Raw genomic sequence first — 17,262 nt, forward strand, 5'->3', positions numbered from 1 at the left:
ACTAGGGTGCTGTTTCAGAAATCTTCACAAAAGAAAAGTTCATCTACCTCGACTCCTTTATGTAAAGTTTTGTGATGATCCCTCAAGCGGAGGCCAACATAAAGAGGGGTTGCCCCAAAACGTTTCCAGTTGGGAAATCTGCTCTCTGATACAGAAAAAACAGCTGAACGTAATTACCCCAATTTTGGCAGGAAGTTATACATTTACTGAGAAAGGGTGCTTTTTGCAATTTGATGCAAACCTGTACAGCCGATAACGAGAAATTATCATTTTAAGGAGGTGCTCCGGTTAGGCCTGAAGGAGATAAAAAGCTAAGTATATCTGCACGACAGGTACTGAGGGGTTCCTGTGGCACCATCATTTTTAGGAAATAGGGCCTTCAAAGTGCCCAATGGAGCTTTTTCTCTCGTCTGCCACAACTGTACTGCGGGGACATTTGCACTGTACCATGAGTTGGAACATTGTACCCCGGTGGCGTGGGAGTACCGTGGTACTCCAAAAAATATACATGAAAAAAAAGGAGAAGACATTGCAGGTTTGCCGCACCTTCAAACCCCTAAATTGTGAGCAGTTTGGTCTGACTCTGGGTCGTCCCCTCCTACTACCCACCCCCATGAGTGTCAGGGGGGTCCCTGCCCTAACAACTAATATCTTTTTTTTTACTGATGAGAAAATGGGGACCGAGTCGCGGCGAGTCAATCACATCAAACCTATTGTATCATTCCTCTGGCTTTGAGCAAGCAAAATAATATTTTTGGGGGGATGATGTACATTGTATGGCTCCCTCCCTGTTTTTACTGCCTTAAAGAAGGTTCTAACTGACTCTCTTTCAACATTCAGTAGACCTAAGTCAGAAGAGTTTTCAAAAGGCAGGGAAGCAGTATGTTTTCTGGTCACCTTGTTCTCGATCCTTACTGGTCACATATAAACATTTATACTCATCAAAATGCAAGCATTGATTGGTCATTGTTACAGTTTCTGTTATCGGCTACACTCCCCTCTTGGGGATCTGGGTAGGATTCCTTTGTTGTTCATGTTTAACTTCTGCGTGCTCATTATATTAAACCAAAATGCAAATGCTACTTACCAGTATGCATCTGTTCTTGGCATGTAGGGCTGCTGACATTCATATCTGTGCATAGATCGCCACCTAGTGTTGGGTCCGGATGATTGCACATTGTTGTCCTGGAAGAGTCTTCGAAGTATCACGAGATAGGTGGCTCCTCCCCTGGACTACAGTGCGCATGGGCATCGCCTCCATCCCCAGATTGTTTTTAGCCATTGGCAGAGATGGAGTGAAGTATGTGAGTGATGCCTATGCTACGAGCAGATATATATATATATATATGTATGAAGACTGCAGCTGCTACAGGCGCCGGGGAGGAGGGTGGGCGATATGAATGTCAGCAGCCCTACATGCCAAGAACAGATGCATACTTGTAAGTAGCATTTGCAGTTCGAGGCATGTGGGCTGCTGAATTCATATCTGTGCATAGAATACATAGCAGTCCTCCCATTATTGGCGGCCGCCCGTGCCAGCTGCAGCAGTCTGAAAAAGTGTCTTGAGAACAGCCTGACCAACAGCTGCCTGCTGTTTGGAGTGCACGTCTACACAGTAATGTTTAGTGAAAGTATGTGTGGTAGACCATGTGGCTGCTCTACAAATATCTTCTAAGGGAATATTACCTAAGAAAGCCATAGAGGCCCCCAACTTTCTGGTGGAGTGGGCTCTTGGTGGAATTGTGAGTGTGCGCTTAGCCTTAGCGTAACAGATCTGAATGCATTTTACAATCCACCTAGCGATCCCAGCTTTGGAGATAGCGTTTCCCTTGTGGTGTGAGGCAAATGCAACGAAAAGTTGCTTGGTCTTACGAAAATCTTTGGTCCTGTCAACGTAGTACATTAAGGCTCTTTTAACGTCAAGGGTGTGGAGCATCCGCTCCGCCAGCGACTCTGGGTTTTGAAAAAACACTGGCAACTCAATTGTCTGGTTCATATGGAATTGAGATACAACCTTGGGTAAGAATCTGGGGTTAGTGCGGAGCACCACCCTGTTAGCGTGTACTTGGAAGAAAGGTTCTTGGATGGTGAGCGCCTGCAATTCGCTAACCCTCCGTAGCGATGTAATTGCTACTAAGAAAGCGACCTTCCAAGTCAGAAACTGAAGCTCACAAGAGTGCAGTGGCTCAAAGGGAGGACCCATCAGCCTAGTAAGAACCACATTGAGGTTCCATTCCGGAGCTGGTGGTGTCCGTGGTGGAATGACCCTTTTGAGTCCTTCCAGAAAAGCCTTAATAGCAGGGACCTTAAAAAGTGATAGGTGTTGCCTATTCTGGAGGTATGCTGCCATTGCAGACAAGTGAATGCGTATGGAAGAATACGCCAAATTACATTGGTACAGGTGGAACAGGTAACAAATGATGTTCTGAATGGAAGCATCTAGCGGGTCAATATTGTGGTTTACACAGTAAATGACAAACCGCTTCCATTTAGCCACATAACAAGCTCTAGTAGTGGGCTTCCTTGCCTCCCGAATGATGTCCATGCAATCGGGGGGAAGATTGAGGTAGCCAAACTCTAGGACTTCAGGAGCCAGATCGCCAGGTTGAGCTGTTGCGGATCTGGGTGCTGAATGTCGCCATGGCTCTGCGTCAGAAGGCTGGGAGTGAGATGAAGCCTTTGATGCGGTACCACGGAGAGTTCCAGAAACGTGGTGTACCATGGTTGGCGAGCCCACGTTGGAGCAACCAGGATGAGAGTCATCGAGTGCTGCCTGAGTTTGCGTGCCACCAGCGGTATCAGAGGCGCTGGGGGAAAAGCGTACGCAAATCTGCCTGACCAGTTCATCCACATCGCATTGCCCTGTGATTGCGGGTGTGGGAACCTGGCGGCGAAGCTTTGGCATTTTGCGTTCTCCTTTGTGGCGAACAGGTCTATCTCTGGATGACCCCACTTTCGGAAGTACGGTTGGAGTACTGATGGATGTATCTCCCACTTGTGCATTTGGTGGCTGTGCCTGCTGAGCAGGTCCGCCATCTGGTTGTCTTTGCCCGGGAGATGCTCTGCCATGAGGAAGATGTTCCTCTGAATGGCCCACTTCCACATGCTCTGAGCCAGATGAGACAGCTGCGGAGAGTGTGTGCCCCCCTGCTTTTGAATGTAGTACATGGCCGTCATGTTGTCCGTCCGGATCAACACGACCTTGTTGCACAGATGTACTTTGAATGCCTTCAAGGCCATGAAGATTGCCATCAGTTCCAAAACGTTGATGTGCATCTTCCTTTGCTGTAGTGTCCATAGTCCCTGCACTGTGTAGTGGAGTACATGCGCTCCCCATCCTTGGAGAGAAGCGTCCGTTGTCAGGATAATCTGTGGCACAGGCTCCTGGAACGGTCGGCCCTTGCAAAGGTTTTGTGGATTCCACCAATGCAGAGAGTTGTATGCCCGACCGCTCACCAACACTAGGTCTGTCAGTTGCCCATGAGCCTGAGTCCACTGACGTGCTAGGCACTCCTGAAGCGGACGCATATGTAGTCTCGCGTGCGGGACTATGGAGATGCAGGAGGCCATCATGCCTATCAACTGCATGAACACCTTCGCTGGAAGCGAGTGCTGAGGTCTGAATCGTTGGATCAGCGTTTGGATACTGGCGATTCTCACTGAATTTGGCTGCGCAGTGGCTGCCAGAGTGTCTATTGTCGCACCCAGATACTGCCGTATATGGGCGGGTTGGAGATTGGATTTCGGGTAATTCAGAGAGAATCCCAGATCGTGCAGGAGATGAATGGTGCGGGAAACGTGGTCGGCGCACTGCTGTTCTGTTTTTGCCTGAATGAGCCAGTCGTCCAGATAAGGATAGACGTGGACGTTCTGGCGTCGTAGATGCGCCGCCACAGTCGCCAGGCACTTTGTAAAGACTCTTGGCTCTGTGGTGACCCCGAACGGCAGAACCCTGAACTGGTAGTGCTGGTCTTGAATCGTGAATCTGAGATACTTCCTGTGGGAAGGATGCAGGGGGATATGAAAGTATGCATCCTTTAGATCCAACGTAGCCAGGAAGTCCCCCTGTTGAAGCAGTGAGCATATGGAAGTGCTCCGAGAGAATATACCAGTTGAGGGGCCTGAGGTCCAGGATGGGCCTGAGGGATCCGTCCTTTTTTGGGATTAGAAAATACAGGGAGTAAACCCCTGTTCCCCTTTCTTGCAGTGGGACGAGCTCTATTGCCCCTTTTTGCAGCATGACTTGAACTTCCTGCTGCAACAAGTGCAAGTGCTCGCAGGACATAGGACGGTTTCTTGGAGGTATGTTTGGTGGAGTGGAAGTAAGTTCCAGACAGTAACCGTACTGGATAAGAGATTTGACCCACCTGTCCGTGGTGATGGATTTCCATGCGGGCAGGAACTGCTGGAGTCTCTCCCCCGACCGGTGTTGTGTGGTCGGGGGGCAGTGACAAGACGTCACTGCTTGTTGGCGGTGGTGGACCTGGAGCTGTTGTTTCCACGTCCCCTGCCCTTGACGTTGTTGCCTCTGTAGCCACCTCTACCCTTGTTGGTGTATGAGGTTTGGGTATTGCTCTTATAGTACTGTGTGGATTGCGATGCCTGACCCCTTGAGGTGCCTCTGGAATTGGAGCGGCGAAAGGAACCACCCCGAAACTGCTGAGATTGGAGGGCTCCCATAGACTTAGCAGTGTCTGTGTCTTTCTTCATTTTTTCAAGTGTCGCATCCACCTCGGGGCCAAACAGGTGGTCAGGATTAACTGTTTGGTTCAGTATGGTTGTCTGTATATCTGGTTTAAAGCCTGATATCCTAAGCCATGCATGTCTTCTTAGCAACACACTAGTGTTGATCGCCCTGGAGGCTGTATCAGCCACATCCAGCGCACATTTGATGGAAGCGTTAGCGATTAGCTTTCCCTCCTGAATTAACATCTCCCCAGCCTCCTTGTACTGGTCAGGTAAGTGCTGCAACAGTGTTTCTAGGGTGTCGTTATGAGCCCTATTGTAGCGTGCAAGTAGGGCCTGCGTGTTTGAAATGCGCCAAATGTTAGCTGCCTGCGCAGCAATCCGTTTCCCTGAGGCCTCAAATATTTTCGACTCTTTGTCCGGGGGAGGAGCGTCACCAGTGGTCTGTGAATTCGCCCTCTTGCGTGCATTGGATACAACCAAAGAGTCCAGTGGCAAGTGTCCATTGATGTATGTTGGATCCGAGGGCGCTGCCTTATATTTTTTGTCAATTCGAGGATTGATGACACGTGCCCGAGTGGGCTCCTTGAAGACCTCCGGCGCGTGCTTTAGCAATCCCTTGAGCATTGGCAATGTCTTGACTGACTTTTCGGCCACCGAGAAAGTGTCAAACAAAAAATCCACATCCACAGGATCTGAATGTAGCTCAACATCATGATTAGCTGCAGCCCTCTCAATCAAAGCGTTGAAGGCTGCAGAGTCCTCCGTCGGTGAGGTTTTTGCCGCAAAGAGCTGCGGTTCCTGACCCGACTGCGGATCCTCTGGGTCGCCTCCGGCCGACCAAGGTTCATGTTCTTCCTCAGGATCCGAGTACGCCGGATAGTTGTACTCGACCCCCTCCTCATCGTCACCATCCCCCGCGTTGGAACGCGTTGGAGAACGTTCTAAGTCTTTGGGAGACGAAGGCTCCATAGGGGCCGAAGTACCCGCAGAGTCCTTCTTGTTTTTGAGAGGAATCCGAAAATGTTCCAACACCGGCTCCGTGGTGATTTTCCTCTTGAGGAGAGACAGTTTCCCAGTATTGGCGTTGATGATGACCTCTCGACGCTCTTCCTCCGCGAGTGGCTGGAGCCGAGGCTTCGACACCACCAATGACGCTTTGGGCGACGACACCCCCTTCGAGGGCACGTCCGCCCCCTGCTTCGGAGCGAAAGCCTTCGGCGTCAACTTTGGCGGCAGGGTGAAGCGGATAGGCGTTTGCGCCTTTGCCGGCTTCGATGCGGCCTTCGGCACCACGACCTCCGGTTCGGGAACCACAGCGTCCTTCCGAATCCGTTGCAGGGACTCCACGACCTTCTTCGTTAAGGCTGGAGAGGGCTTGACCGGCTCGAGCGATTTCCCCGAGTCGGGAATCGGGTCGGCTAGAGGCACTTTTTTCGGAGCCGACACAGTGCCATCCTTGGCCCCGACGGCCGGAGCCGGCGCAGCCAGAGCTTTGGAATCGCCTTGACGCTTCTTTGAAGCTTTCTTCGGGTCATCGACCTCGACCATCTTCGGCGCCGACGCGACCGCGTCGGCTGCCTTTGCCTTCGGCGTCGACCCCGAGGCCCTCGGGTCGGCCATCTTGGCGCGGCTCTTCAAGTCGGCCATTTTGAATTTTGTAGACGTTGACGCCTCTAGAGCCTTCTGTCCCACCAGTGGAGCTTTCACTTTCGGTTTCGAAACCGTTGGTGTGGATCCCGATGGCTTCACTTTTGTTTTCTTCAACAGGAGTGGCGCATCAGAAATGTCCGTGGCCGGGCCAGGAGGCGGGGCTGCTGGACTAGTAACGAGGTCTTGGGTAAGGCCCGAAGGTGATCCCTCGACCTGGGCCGTATGTTGGGGGTTGACCCCTGAGTCAGTTTGAGGATGCTCTTCCTCTGAGCTATCCCCCACGGTGGCAATGGCCCCATCGTCGTCCCCTACCTCGTCGCCGGCTTCATCAAACTCTTCGTCTCCCGCGTCGTAGTCATCTCCCTCCGACGCAAGGCTAGAGTCCGAAACTTGAAAGACATCGTCGTCTTCAACAAATTCTTCGAAGATGTTGTCCGGCGGGGGCGCCGGGGGTGCCGACAACTGGGCCTGGAGTCGAGCGGCCCGACGATGCTTGAGAGTCTTCTTACACCGGAACTTTGAGCAGGCCATACACCTGGCCTCATCATGGTCCGGTGACAAACATTTTTTGCACACAGGGTGCACGTCGAGGTGTGAATACTTGGAGGTGCACACCGGGCACCTCTTGAACGGAGTTCGTTCCATGTTCAGTAGTCTGGAGCGTCGAGTAGGCCCATCCGCGCCGACAGCACGCGGAGGGGCAGGAAGCGTTCGGAGCTGAGAAAAAAGACAAACCCGAACGAAAACGATACCGACGCCAAGCCTAAAGACCTTTTGGTCTCAAATTAGAAAGTTAAACAACTATCGATTCCGACAGAGGGAACCGAAACACATCCGAACCCAATGGCGGAAAAAAACAATCTGGGGATGGAGGCGATGCCCATGCGCACTGTAGTCCAGGGGAGGAGCCACCTATCTCGTGATACTTCGAAGACTCTTCCAGGACAACAATGTGCAATCATCCGGACCAAACACTAGGCGGCGATCTATGCACAGATATGAATTCAGCAGCCCACATGCCTCGAACCTACAATTATAATATTCACCTTTGTGCCTATAGCAAAATCAAAACTTTCTTGACACAGTCTATTTAGGAAAACCTGCATAGTGATCAATTGGCAGAACTGGGTGTGGATCATTACTGGTAAAACAGGTGACCTGAAGATGAGGACTGTGGTGTATTGGAAGAGCTGTATGTGGGTTACAGTACTGGAAAAGCATTTTGGAGAGGACCAAGACAAAGGAAAACTAACAGAGATCTAGGGATGTCTCATTACAAGAATAGCATAGTTTACTAACGTACGGGATAATGGTGCACTGGCAAAGCTGTGTGCGACTTACACTACTAAATTGGGAGGAGGTGCCAAACACTAGGACTGACTGGATGCGTGTGCAGCAATTTTGCACTTAGAAGTGTTATCTCTGCACATACTCACAATTTTTCATTCCTACTCACATCATGGCGACATTGCTACCATCGATGATGATATGCCGCAGGTGGTCCTTTCCCGGCTCATTCTTCAGGTTCAGTTGGAATGGTTTATCCATCACTTCTTTGAATCGCTGTGTGCCAGTTACAAGAGAAAAAGCATCTTTTCCCCCAGATGGTGGAACCCCAACAATATTTTCTGCAGCCATTGCTTCTAGTGTGAGAACCCCAGGGTCGATATCTTCCAAAGGTGTGTTTGGATAAAAAGGCCCTAGTTCCAACCTTTCTTGGTTCGGGTTCATACAGACTTTTGAAAGGCCAGAGGCGTTAAGGTTGGGCTCTTCTTCTAGTGAGCCATAAGTACTGCTCTCACACTGAGCCTGGTGATTATTCCTCAGTGGTGGACTGCCACGATCAGAAGGTGGGAAGAGCTCTCGCTGAAGATCTGCATCATCTTCACGTAGAGCAGAAGGAGCTGATACCATGGTTAACTTACAGCTACTTTTCTCCTCCTTTCTCTGGTTTAATTTTATCAACAAATTTGCCATTGGGGCTCCCTCCTGGATTTCTGTGATCTCACTGGGGGAGTAGCCACAGTTCTTGGCCGCTGACTTGATCACTTCCAGAATGTACTCCTCTTCAGTGGTGTATTCATCTCCAGTAGTTGAAGGGGAGGCCACAGGAGAGTTGTGTTCTGCTTCTTCAACATCACTGCGAAGATCTCGCTTGGGACCCCTGGGTGTATGACACTCTTGATCTGACTGCAAGAGGTCAAGGATTCGCGACGGTTCTTGGAACCCTTCCGTGGACAACACTCTTCTGATTTTCTCCTCCGGATAACCCATGGTCTGGAAGAAGTTGACCATCATGTTGAACTCTTTCTCCGTGCCAGAGGACAGGACGACACTGTCTGGATCTTCCTTTCCCAGATCCATTTTACAATCATTTTCTTTCTTTTTGTCATTGCTAGGACTCCAAGGATGTTCCAATAAATTAAAGGGCTGTGCCGTGTCACCGCCCAATACTATACTCTCCCCAAGGCCTACTAATGAACTAGGTCTTTGCCTCACAGGAAAATTGTCTTGCAAACAATTCAATTCTCTATGTGACTGTATACTCTCTGCATCTTTTCCTGCAATTGTTTTTAGGTGATGGCCCTCAGGAGTGTTCAGCTGTGGATCCAAACCATCAAATGAGCTAGGTTTGAATTCAGGAATAGGTCTTGAAGCTCTCTTGCGCAACACCTGCCTTAGTTGTGGCTGGTCAACTGCGTCCTCAGACCTTGCTGGGTTTTTCATATCAAGGTTGCCAAGAAAGCTATCCAGTCTATCAGGGGAACGGGACGTGCTATTCCTTTTACTGCCTAAGAACAGTTGGTTGCCTTGCAACTGAGGCTGTTTCGGAGTACTGTTTTCTGGGAGGTTGCAGCTGTCCCTCCTGCCACTGAAAGGTGTTTCAGAGCCCAGCCTGCATGCTGGGGCACACACACCCTGCACCAGATCCAGAAGAACCTCCTTGACAGCGCTAGGCAGAATCAGAAGGTCCATACTGTGCTTATCATGGTGGGTCTCCACTAGCTGTTTAAACCTTCGCTTGACACACACTTCATGCTCCTCGAGTAGGGGGAGGTTTTTCAGATAGCGATCCACAAACTCTTGGATGAGGCTCTGGGCCATTACCACAGACTCAGCCAGGCCCAAGATCTTCACCGAACCGTGTGCATTCACAGAGATGCTGGCGCAGGTAGCCCAGACCAGGCCATTTAGGAATAGTCCTTCGGACCCGAGGAAGATGCAATGCAAGTCTTTTGGATACGACAGGACATAGTCAATCTCCGGAGTGCAAAGGCCCTTGATGTAAATCTGCAACATAAATAGCAGTGTTAGTATGGCAATATATTTTGGACATTATGATAAGGCTGAAACATGAGAGTGCCATCTATAGTTATCGAATAATGCGAGGAACGCTAGTAGTCCTCTTCCCTCCCCCAGCTCTAAAAATTCCTCTCTAACGTGCTACAGGGGACACAGAAGAAAACCTTGGCTGTTGATCTGTAGCTCACTCTCTAGGCCCAGCCAATTCTCAACCCTCTCCTTCCAAAGTCTCCAGTTAGGAAAGGAACACATTTTGTACTTAAGCCTGCATGTTCAATGAGAGCAGTGTCTCCCGGCTACAGGGACAACACATTCCACTCGCAAGTACCTCATTGGATCTGATGCTTCTAGGAAAGCAGAGGTTCATTTTCGAGAGGGAAAGAGAGACACAGTGAGAGACAGAGAGAGAGAGGGAAAACGAAGAGCGAATACTTTAATAGGACCAGATTAGTGCACACTTTGGACACTAGAAGGCTTGCACCGAACATACTTAATTCAGAATTCGCTGAACATGCACATTTCAGGAAATACACGTCTTATGCAGAAGCATCTATAACACAGCAAAGAGCAGGACGTTGGTAAAGCTACAGGAAATTCTGGGATTACGTATTCAGAATGGGAAGGTATAAAGGCAATACTTATTACCCGGACACAGGACAGAAGCATAGCAGACTGTGCTATCACATTCTCAGATACTGACTAAAGAAGCACACCTCTCAAACCATTTACAAGTAGCCATTTCTTCAGACCAAAAGTCTCCGTCAAGCCAGGAGCACCATATACATGCCAGAGTTATGGATATGTAGAGGAGTTCCACTTAGATTTAATGCACCTGTATGTTAATATATCTTATATGGCTACCCTCAAATCATGGCATGAAACCAGCCATTCTGGGCATAAGTTGGACACTCCTCATTAGGTCATTTCTGAAAACAAAAGCAGAAGGAGGAAGTCTAAACAATCTTCATAAACATTCTTTTTTGATTTAGACAGGAGAAAGAGTTGTAAAATAGCTTTTGACTGTCAATATCTCAAACGGTGTCTAGTCAAACAAGTTATGCTGACTGAAAACATATTTCTTTATTTGCGCGGCCACTTTAACCTCCGCAAAAAAAAAAAAAAAAAAAAGAATTGGAGACCTCAGCCTAAACTGCTCCACTTTGACTAAGCACTCCACTACAGCAGACGTGGATGGCAGGGCAGGGTAATCATATTGAGGTGTCCCAGTTGCAAAATTAGGCCTACATATCGCCCTGTTACTTTGTTACCTCCATGACATTAGTGTTTGCCGTGTCTCTGATGTCCTTGGTGAAAAGGGGTAGTGTGCATAGTAAAACATGATTATTTGATGAAGAGGGGTAGCTCACTTGATATAATAGTGGAATTTGGGGAAAAGTGGTAATACTACTATGATTACTATGATTCTTTTCTGGAAATATGGGGTAGCTCAATTGCTGCCAGCAAGCTATTAGGTAAAGCAGGGTGGGTATGCTACCAGTGATATTTAATGAAGAAGTGCATTTGTTGCACCTTAATTCCTATGTTTGCATAACAGGAAGATCTACTGGGCCTTAGGATTATTTGCTTGCTCTTGAGGGCATGGAATTATTGCTTAACATATCAAGCAATGAACCCCTCATAAGCAGTATCAGCTAGGACTTCGGACATGAGAAGCTTTTGTTTCAATGCTTCTCTGTCCAGACAAACCTGTACTCTGTGCCAGAACTTACCAAGAAGAGAGAAGTAACACTCAAACTTCTACCACAAGCGTAGCCCACTGCAGGCTATGACTGCAGTCTGGCTGCCATAAGTCTCCGATGAACTTTAGATACCTATTTAACTGTCATGCAGTTATTTTATCCTTCAACAAAAGACTGCTTGAACCAGAAACAAATTCTCTTCTAAAATCCTGTATTTATAGAGATATTATTTTTACCCCCCTACCTAGAACTTGCTTCATGTCCTGAGCCCCGGATGAGGAGAAAACGTTTTATGGGTGGCACCGACAAGGTTATTAAAGCGAAACACTGTTACTGCCAGGTGGTAGCATGAAGTCTCAAGTGATAAAGCCTAATGCAACCTGGTGAATATGGAAAGATATTGTATGACGGGAGTACGACTTTATGAAACTCACTTTCACAATCATCGTCAACACACGTCAGAGTCTGGCATGTTTAATGCTGGTGTTTTAATCTGGTGATGTACCAAATGTGTGTAAGTAGAGAGATAGCTGGACGGTACTGAGACAACAGGTACTACTAGCACCAGAGTGATGAGTAAAGATTAAGCATGGCCCGATACATCCACATCTAAACTCAACCTTGGTGCTTACTGCCAGTGAAAGGTTGTCTTAGGCAAAGTGGTTTAATACATGCCAATGCTTGCTACTGCTTCACAAATACCACCATTCACAGTCCCTGAAGCAGAAAGGCTAAGGCAGTCAGTGTCAACGTAAGTACCCTTCAGCTTTGTAAGATGCGGGAAGGGACCAAGTTACAGAGGGACAGGATAAGGGAAGAGGGGGTGGGAAAAGGAGATAAGTAAGTCCAAATCAAGAACAAGCAAATGTCATACTTCAGTACAGTTACAATGCTTACCTAGATAAAAAATGTCTATAACCAAGAAATGTAACTGGGTTCAGTTAGCACACACTAAACAAGAACTTTGACCGGGTAGGCTGGGGTTGTATGGACCAACCATTACCCAGAAGGAGGACAGGGGGCTTACATTGAGGGCTACAGTTTTGTATATGGGATCCAGTAAGAAACAAGCATTTGCAATGCAATAGGTCTCGCATTTGTGAGAGTTTGAGCTTTTGGCATTGTAAATGACGATGCCTTTTGTTCATTGTGTTTTGAAAACCTGCAATCAGTGCTTAAACACACACTTTGTACTTATAGTAGTAGTTGCTTACGAGAAGCAAGGCTGTCAGTAACTGTACCTGTTTTACTGCCAGCCGTGCATTTCGTAAGCAAGGACTAGAAGTACAATGTGCATATTTACACGCAAATGCAGGCTTTCAAAATAAATAAATAAAAAGCCTTGTCATTTACAATGCCAATAGCTCAAACTCTCACAAATGCGAGACATATTTAATTGAAAATGCTTTTTTTTGTGTGGCAATAGGAGGTGCTTAGAAGAAAAGCCGTATTGTGAACTGCTTGCTTGCACAACTGATGCATGGTTTGACTCGGGGGCAGACTGTGGTCCTTTTTTGCCCTCACACATGTGCCGTTTTTTGTTAGTACCTCGCCTGTGCGGACTTTAGATGGGTAGAAATATTTCTATTAATACTTGTGCCTTAATATTGGTATCATGTTCTGGCCTGTACCCGATCCGTTGTTCAAACTGAACGCCGGCTGGGGGGCAATGAAGGCCGCCCAAAAATGTAACCAATAACAGTATCTGAAAATGACAAGGATCGGTGCAGAGAGGGATGAAGCAGCTGGGAGGCAAACTAAGCTGAAGAGAACCTGTGTCAAGCGTAGACTAAGAAAATGAAAGCATAAATGTTTCTGCAGACCGGGTCTGTTTTCACAATCTATGGACCTTGTTCATAAAGATCTAGGCATGATTCACTCTTTTGGTACTCTGGAACCGGGGGAGAGAAGTGCAGAAATCGGTGACCTACCTCCAATAAGGAGATGGGGGAAGGCGGGGTGGTGGGGGAGGGGGCTCATTGATCTACAAAGGTTGAGGTGAGTTAAAGAGGAGTAGCCTGGCAAGTGGGGGTATCAGTGACCTGTAGGCAAGAAGGAAAGGTCTGAGTGGTAGGGGAGCACTGAGAAGCAGAGGTTCTGTGAGGGTCAGTGACAGGCAGTGAGGCCATTAGACAAGTGACCCTCAGAGAGAAAACCACTGAGTTACGGTGAAAGGGAGGGGTCAGCAAGTGAGATGAGGAGGTAGGAAAGGGCTCATTCAGTTAGTGACGTTTATTTAGCTGGAGAGGAGGTCACTGACCTGCAGGGAGGTGTCATATCAGTAACTGTCATGGGCACCATCACCCTCGATGTGCCCTGGCTCTGCAAAGCTTCTCTGGTCTCCGACGAAAGCACTGCACCCAGTGCAGTGACTGTATGCAGAGCACAGGCATCAAGCAAACCTGCGAGTGCCTGTGCAACTGTGGAGTTGTGACTGGCCAGCCCTACTGCAGTGCTCTTGTAGCTGCCAGTGCCAGCGTAAAATGGGCGGAGTTCAAGCAAGTACCACTGTGCGACCTACGAGACACAGACAGGGGACCTCCTCGCAAGCACATGCGCGCGTAGCACAGGCTTAGCGTCTCTGCACATGCATGGGCCATGCCTAGAGACCCCCCCCCCATCCTGGCACCAGAGCTGGTAGATCTCAAACCATTATCCTTGAAGGCAGGCTGAAGTTCTGCCCGGGTCTTGCGGGGTCACGAGCACACGTGCCAGGACGGTGATAAGAAATAACTCTTTTCTTCACTACCGGAAGCACTCGCTGCAGCTGATGGACCGCGCTGCATTCCGAAGCACTGGAAGCGCACTAGATGGCCTGGCACAGATAGGCCCCTCTACTCTCCCGGGTTTTAAACACACATCGCTAAACTGTGTTTTAGGTAGGCCATGCATTGGCATTGTTACTTGTTTTCATCTATGGCCAGGCAACAAACAGTTCAGCTATAGAGACCTCATTGTTACTGCCGAAACTAAAATTGCAAGTGTGTTCAAAGCCACGCCCTCGTGTCCCCATGCACCATCATTTACATGTCACCTTGCCCCGTCGCCCACTGCTTTAAACAGGCATGACCTGCACAGTGATGAGTGCCTACACTTCTTTCACGTGAAAGGGAAAGGGTCACGTGCACTTCTCAGCACTGCTGCGCTACGTTTAACAGGAGACTACCGGCACTTCTCAGGAGTAAACATGCTTTAATAACAAGTAACACGGGAATATCGTCATTATAAATAAGGGCACAGTTCAATAAATATGATTCACTGACTGAAATTAAAACTAGCCCACGGCCGTGGCTCCTGAAATCCCCCGCACACCTCCCAGCTCCGGCGATGAGACACACTCGCTGAACGGGGAAACTAAAATTGCAAGTGTGTTCAAAGCCACGCCCTCGTGTCCCCATCTATTCTGATATGCCATCCCCAGCAGGAATCAGGAGAATGCATGAACGTAAGCAACATACTTGCTGCAAGCACATCCGGCGTGTGTGCGATTATTAAAAGAGCAACACTTTCTTTCGGTGAAATGTCGGTTAACTTCCTAAAATAAACCGTCTTTACTAGGAACTCACGGCGCTTCAGCAGTAGCGCTGGGTTTTTCAAACATAATTAGAGGCAGAAAGAAATTAGTGGTTTCGTAGCAAGTGGACTTTTAATTCCAAACTCGCTTCTCTACCCATGCTGTCACACTGCAGGATAACACACTTATAAACAAGTACCAAGAAGAGGCGAGCAGTCCGCGGGCCTAATAGGTGGAGCACAGATCAATAGTTTGCCAAATGTTTCGCATTGTTGACCGTACTAAACAAGAAAAGCGAAAGTAAATGCCGTGCCGCAAAGCGCGTGCAGCCTGGCAGAGTCGGTTTCCGACACGCGACTTTTGCCTGTTTATCAGCGCCGCGCGCTGGTATGCAGACTCCCCCTGCATTCCAGAGAATCTATGGGGAAACGCTGCGCGCGGCCAGGTCTGGTCTCCCTTCGTCGTTCTCAGACTGCTGAGACGCCGACTATAGTTCTCGCTGCGAGAACGCGCTTTCAGGGCGTCCGTCGTAGGCGAGACCTAAAAATGGAGCAACAGTAAAAAGAAAAGTATGCCTAGAGTTGAAGAAACGTCCTGTTTCACTCAAAGCAGACCATCGAGTTGCAAGAGAAGAACAGTAACCCAACAACGTACAGCTCCAGTTTCAAATTCAGATTCCCTTTAGCATTAATGCAGTCACTTGAGGGGGCACCTATGCTCATACTGGCCAGGCACTTCCTTGCACGTGGTCAGCTCAGTGGTTAGCCACTGCCCAGAGTCTGCATATCCTATGCACACAGTCACATCTGGTACCAGTAGGGCACAAGAACGGGGGCATGTCATGCCTTAAGTGGACAGCTGGATATAAGCTTCTGCCCCTTTTGCCACCAGCTGCATCTTACAGTGGGTATTCTGTGTGAGCCCTCAGTGGTGTGACTGATTCCAGGCATTCTCTTTCAGTAGCTAGGTCATATTCAGTCCTCGTCTGTTGCAGTAGCTCGGCAGAGGTTGGAGAGCAACCGTCTGCCTTGCAGCACATCAGATTAGTTGCGCCCTTAATGGTAGTGCCGAGGGAGTTCATAAAATTTCTTATTTCAAAAGTCCAAATTGATCAACATAGTGGCCATCAGACACAGTTCAGGGGGCCATTGGACACACAGGGCTGTTGTCACCTACCTCTACTGGCCAGGGGCGCATCCGACGACAGTAGTTCTGCAAGCTGGGCCATTGGTAGAGATGACTAGCAGCCAAAGGCTTCTCCAGGAGGCTAGTGGGGGTGAACAAAAGTCTCAGCATCTACCAGATACCCAGCATTGCAATAACGTGACTAGGCAGCCCAGTGATTATCTCTGTAAAAATGAAGTACTTTAATACACAGTGGAACTTAATTCTACCCAAAAAGCATCTTGTACTCGAAGTCTCTGCTGCGGGACTACTGCCTTTATGACCCCTTCCACCTCTCATAGTCTAAGGTACTCCAATGGAGGCTTCAACACAGGTGGAGCCCCGGCCCCCGCCCTTCTTTAGGGCTGATAGGCACTTACCCCCAGATTCATGAAACCCATTTTCTGCGAATTCTAAATTGCGAGAAATACCGACTCGCAATTTAGAATTCGCATAATGGGATTCATGAAATTTTGCGAGAAAAAATATTCGCATTCGGCCGCAAAAGCTGATTGCGATTTCCCCCAAATCGCAGAATAATCGCTAAATCGGACAATTTCTGTGTTGAAATTCCGATCTCGCTAGTAGCGAGATCGCAAAAACGGGAAGTCGCATTTCGAGCACAGTGATGACATCACAACCAGGAAGCAGGCAGTTTCCTCCCTCATTCTGAATACTGAGGCTGATTTGGAAGCAGCACTGCCCAGAGCTCCACTCTAAACCACCTCCAGCTTTGATACAGGATACACCCCACTGCAGCAATGTCACAGGAAGCAGCAGGGACCAGTTCTACAGGGAGAAAGAGAAAAATTTAATTCTCCGAACAGGAGCTTGAACATCTGATTGAGGGAGTCTGTAGAGATCATGACAGACTGTTCGGGAAGGACTCCAGGAGGGTGCTAGAGGCCGGCAAATGTGAATGTGGTTGCGCGTACGCGCAAAAGTCAATTCTGTTGGAGTCACCCAGCGATCAATCGACGATCTCAAGAAGAGGTGGTACGACCTCCGAGGTCGTGCTAAGGAGAGGATCGCCGAGAGGCTGGGTGAGCGTGTTGCAACAGGAGGGGAGAGCCAACAGTCCCTCCCAACACCCCATTGGAGGACCTTGTTGAGGACACTTTGCAACCTGAGGCATGTGTGGGGGTAACCCAGCTGGACTCCTCCCGTCCCACCCAAGAAAGCCAAGGTAAGTGCCATGCGACTGCGACCCTGTCCCCTAACAATGCACATGACCCTAGAGCT

At 48.7% G+C, this 17,262-nt stretch overlaps 1 protein-coding gene across 1 annotated transcript in view; it reads right to left on the reverse strand.

The window, feature by feature from the left end:
- Positions 1 to 17,262, reverse strand: part of LOC147665776 (protein KHNYN-like) — a 377,656-nt gene that overhangs the window by 262,313 nt on the left and 98,081 nt on the right. The window contains exon 2 of the mRNA XM_086949493.1: positions 7,796 to 9,630. Within this exon, the coding sequence (XP_086805619.1) occupies positions 7,796 to 9,630 (1,835 nt within the window). The remainder of the gene's footprint in view (positions 1 to 7,795; positions 9,631 to 17,262) is intronic.

This window comes from Lissotriton vulgaris, unplaced genomic scaffold, assembly GCF_964263255.1.
Source record: "Lissotriton vulgaris unplaced genomic scaffold, aLisVul1.2 SCAFFOLD_622, whole genome shotgun sequence".
Taxonomy (NCBI): Eukaryota; Metazoa; Chordata; class Amphibia; order Caudata; family Salamandridae; genus Lissotriton; species Lissotriton vulgaris.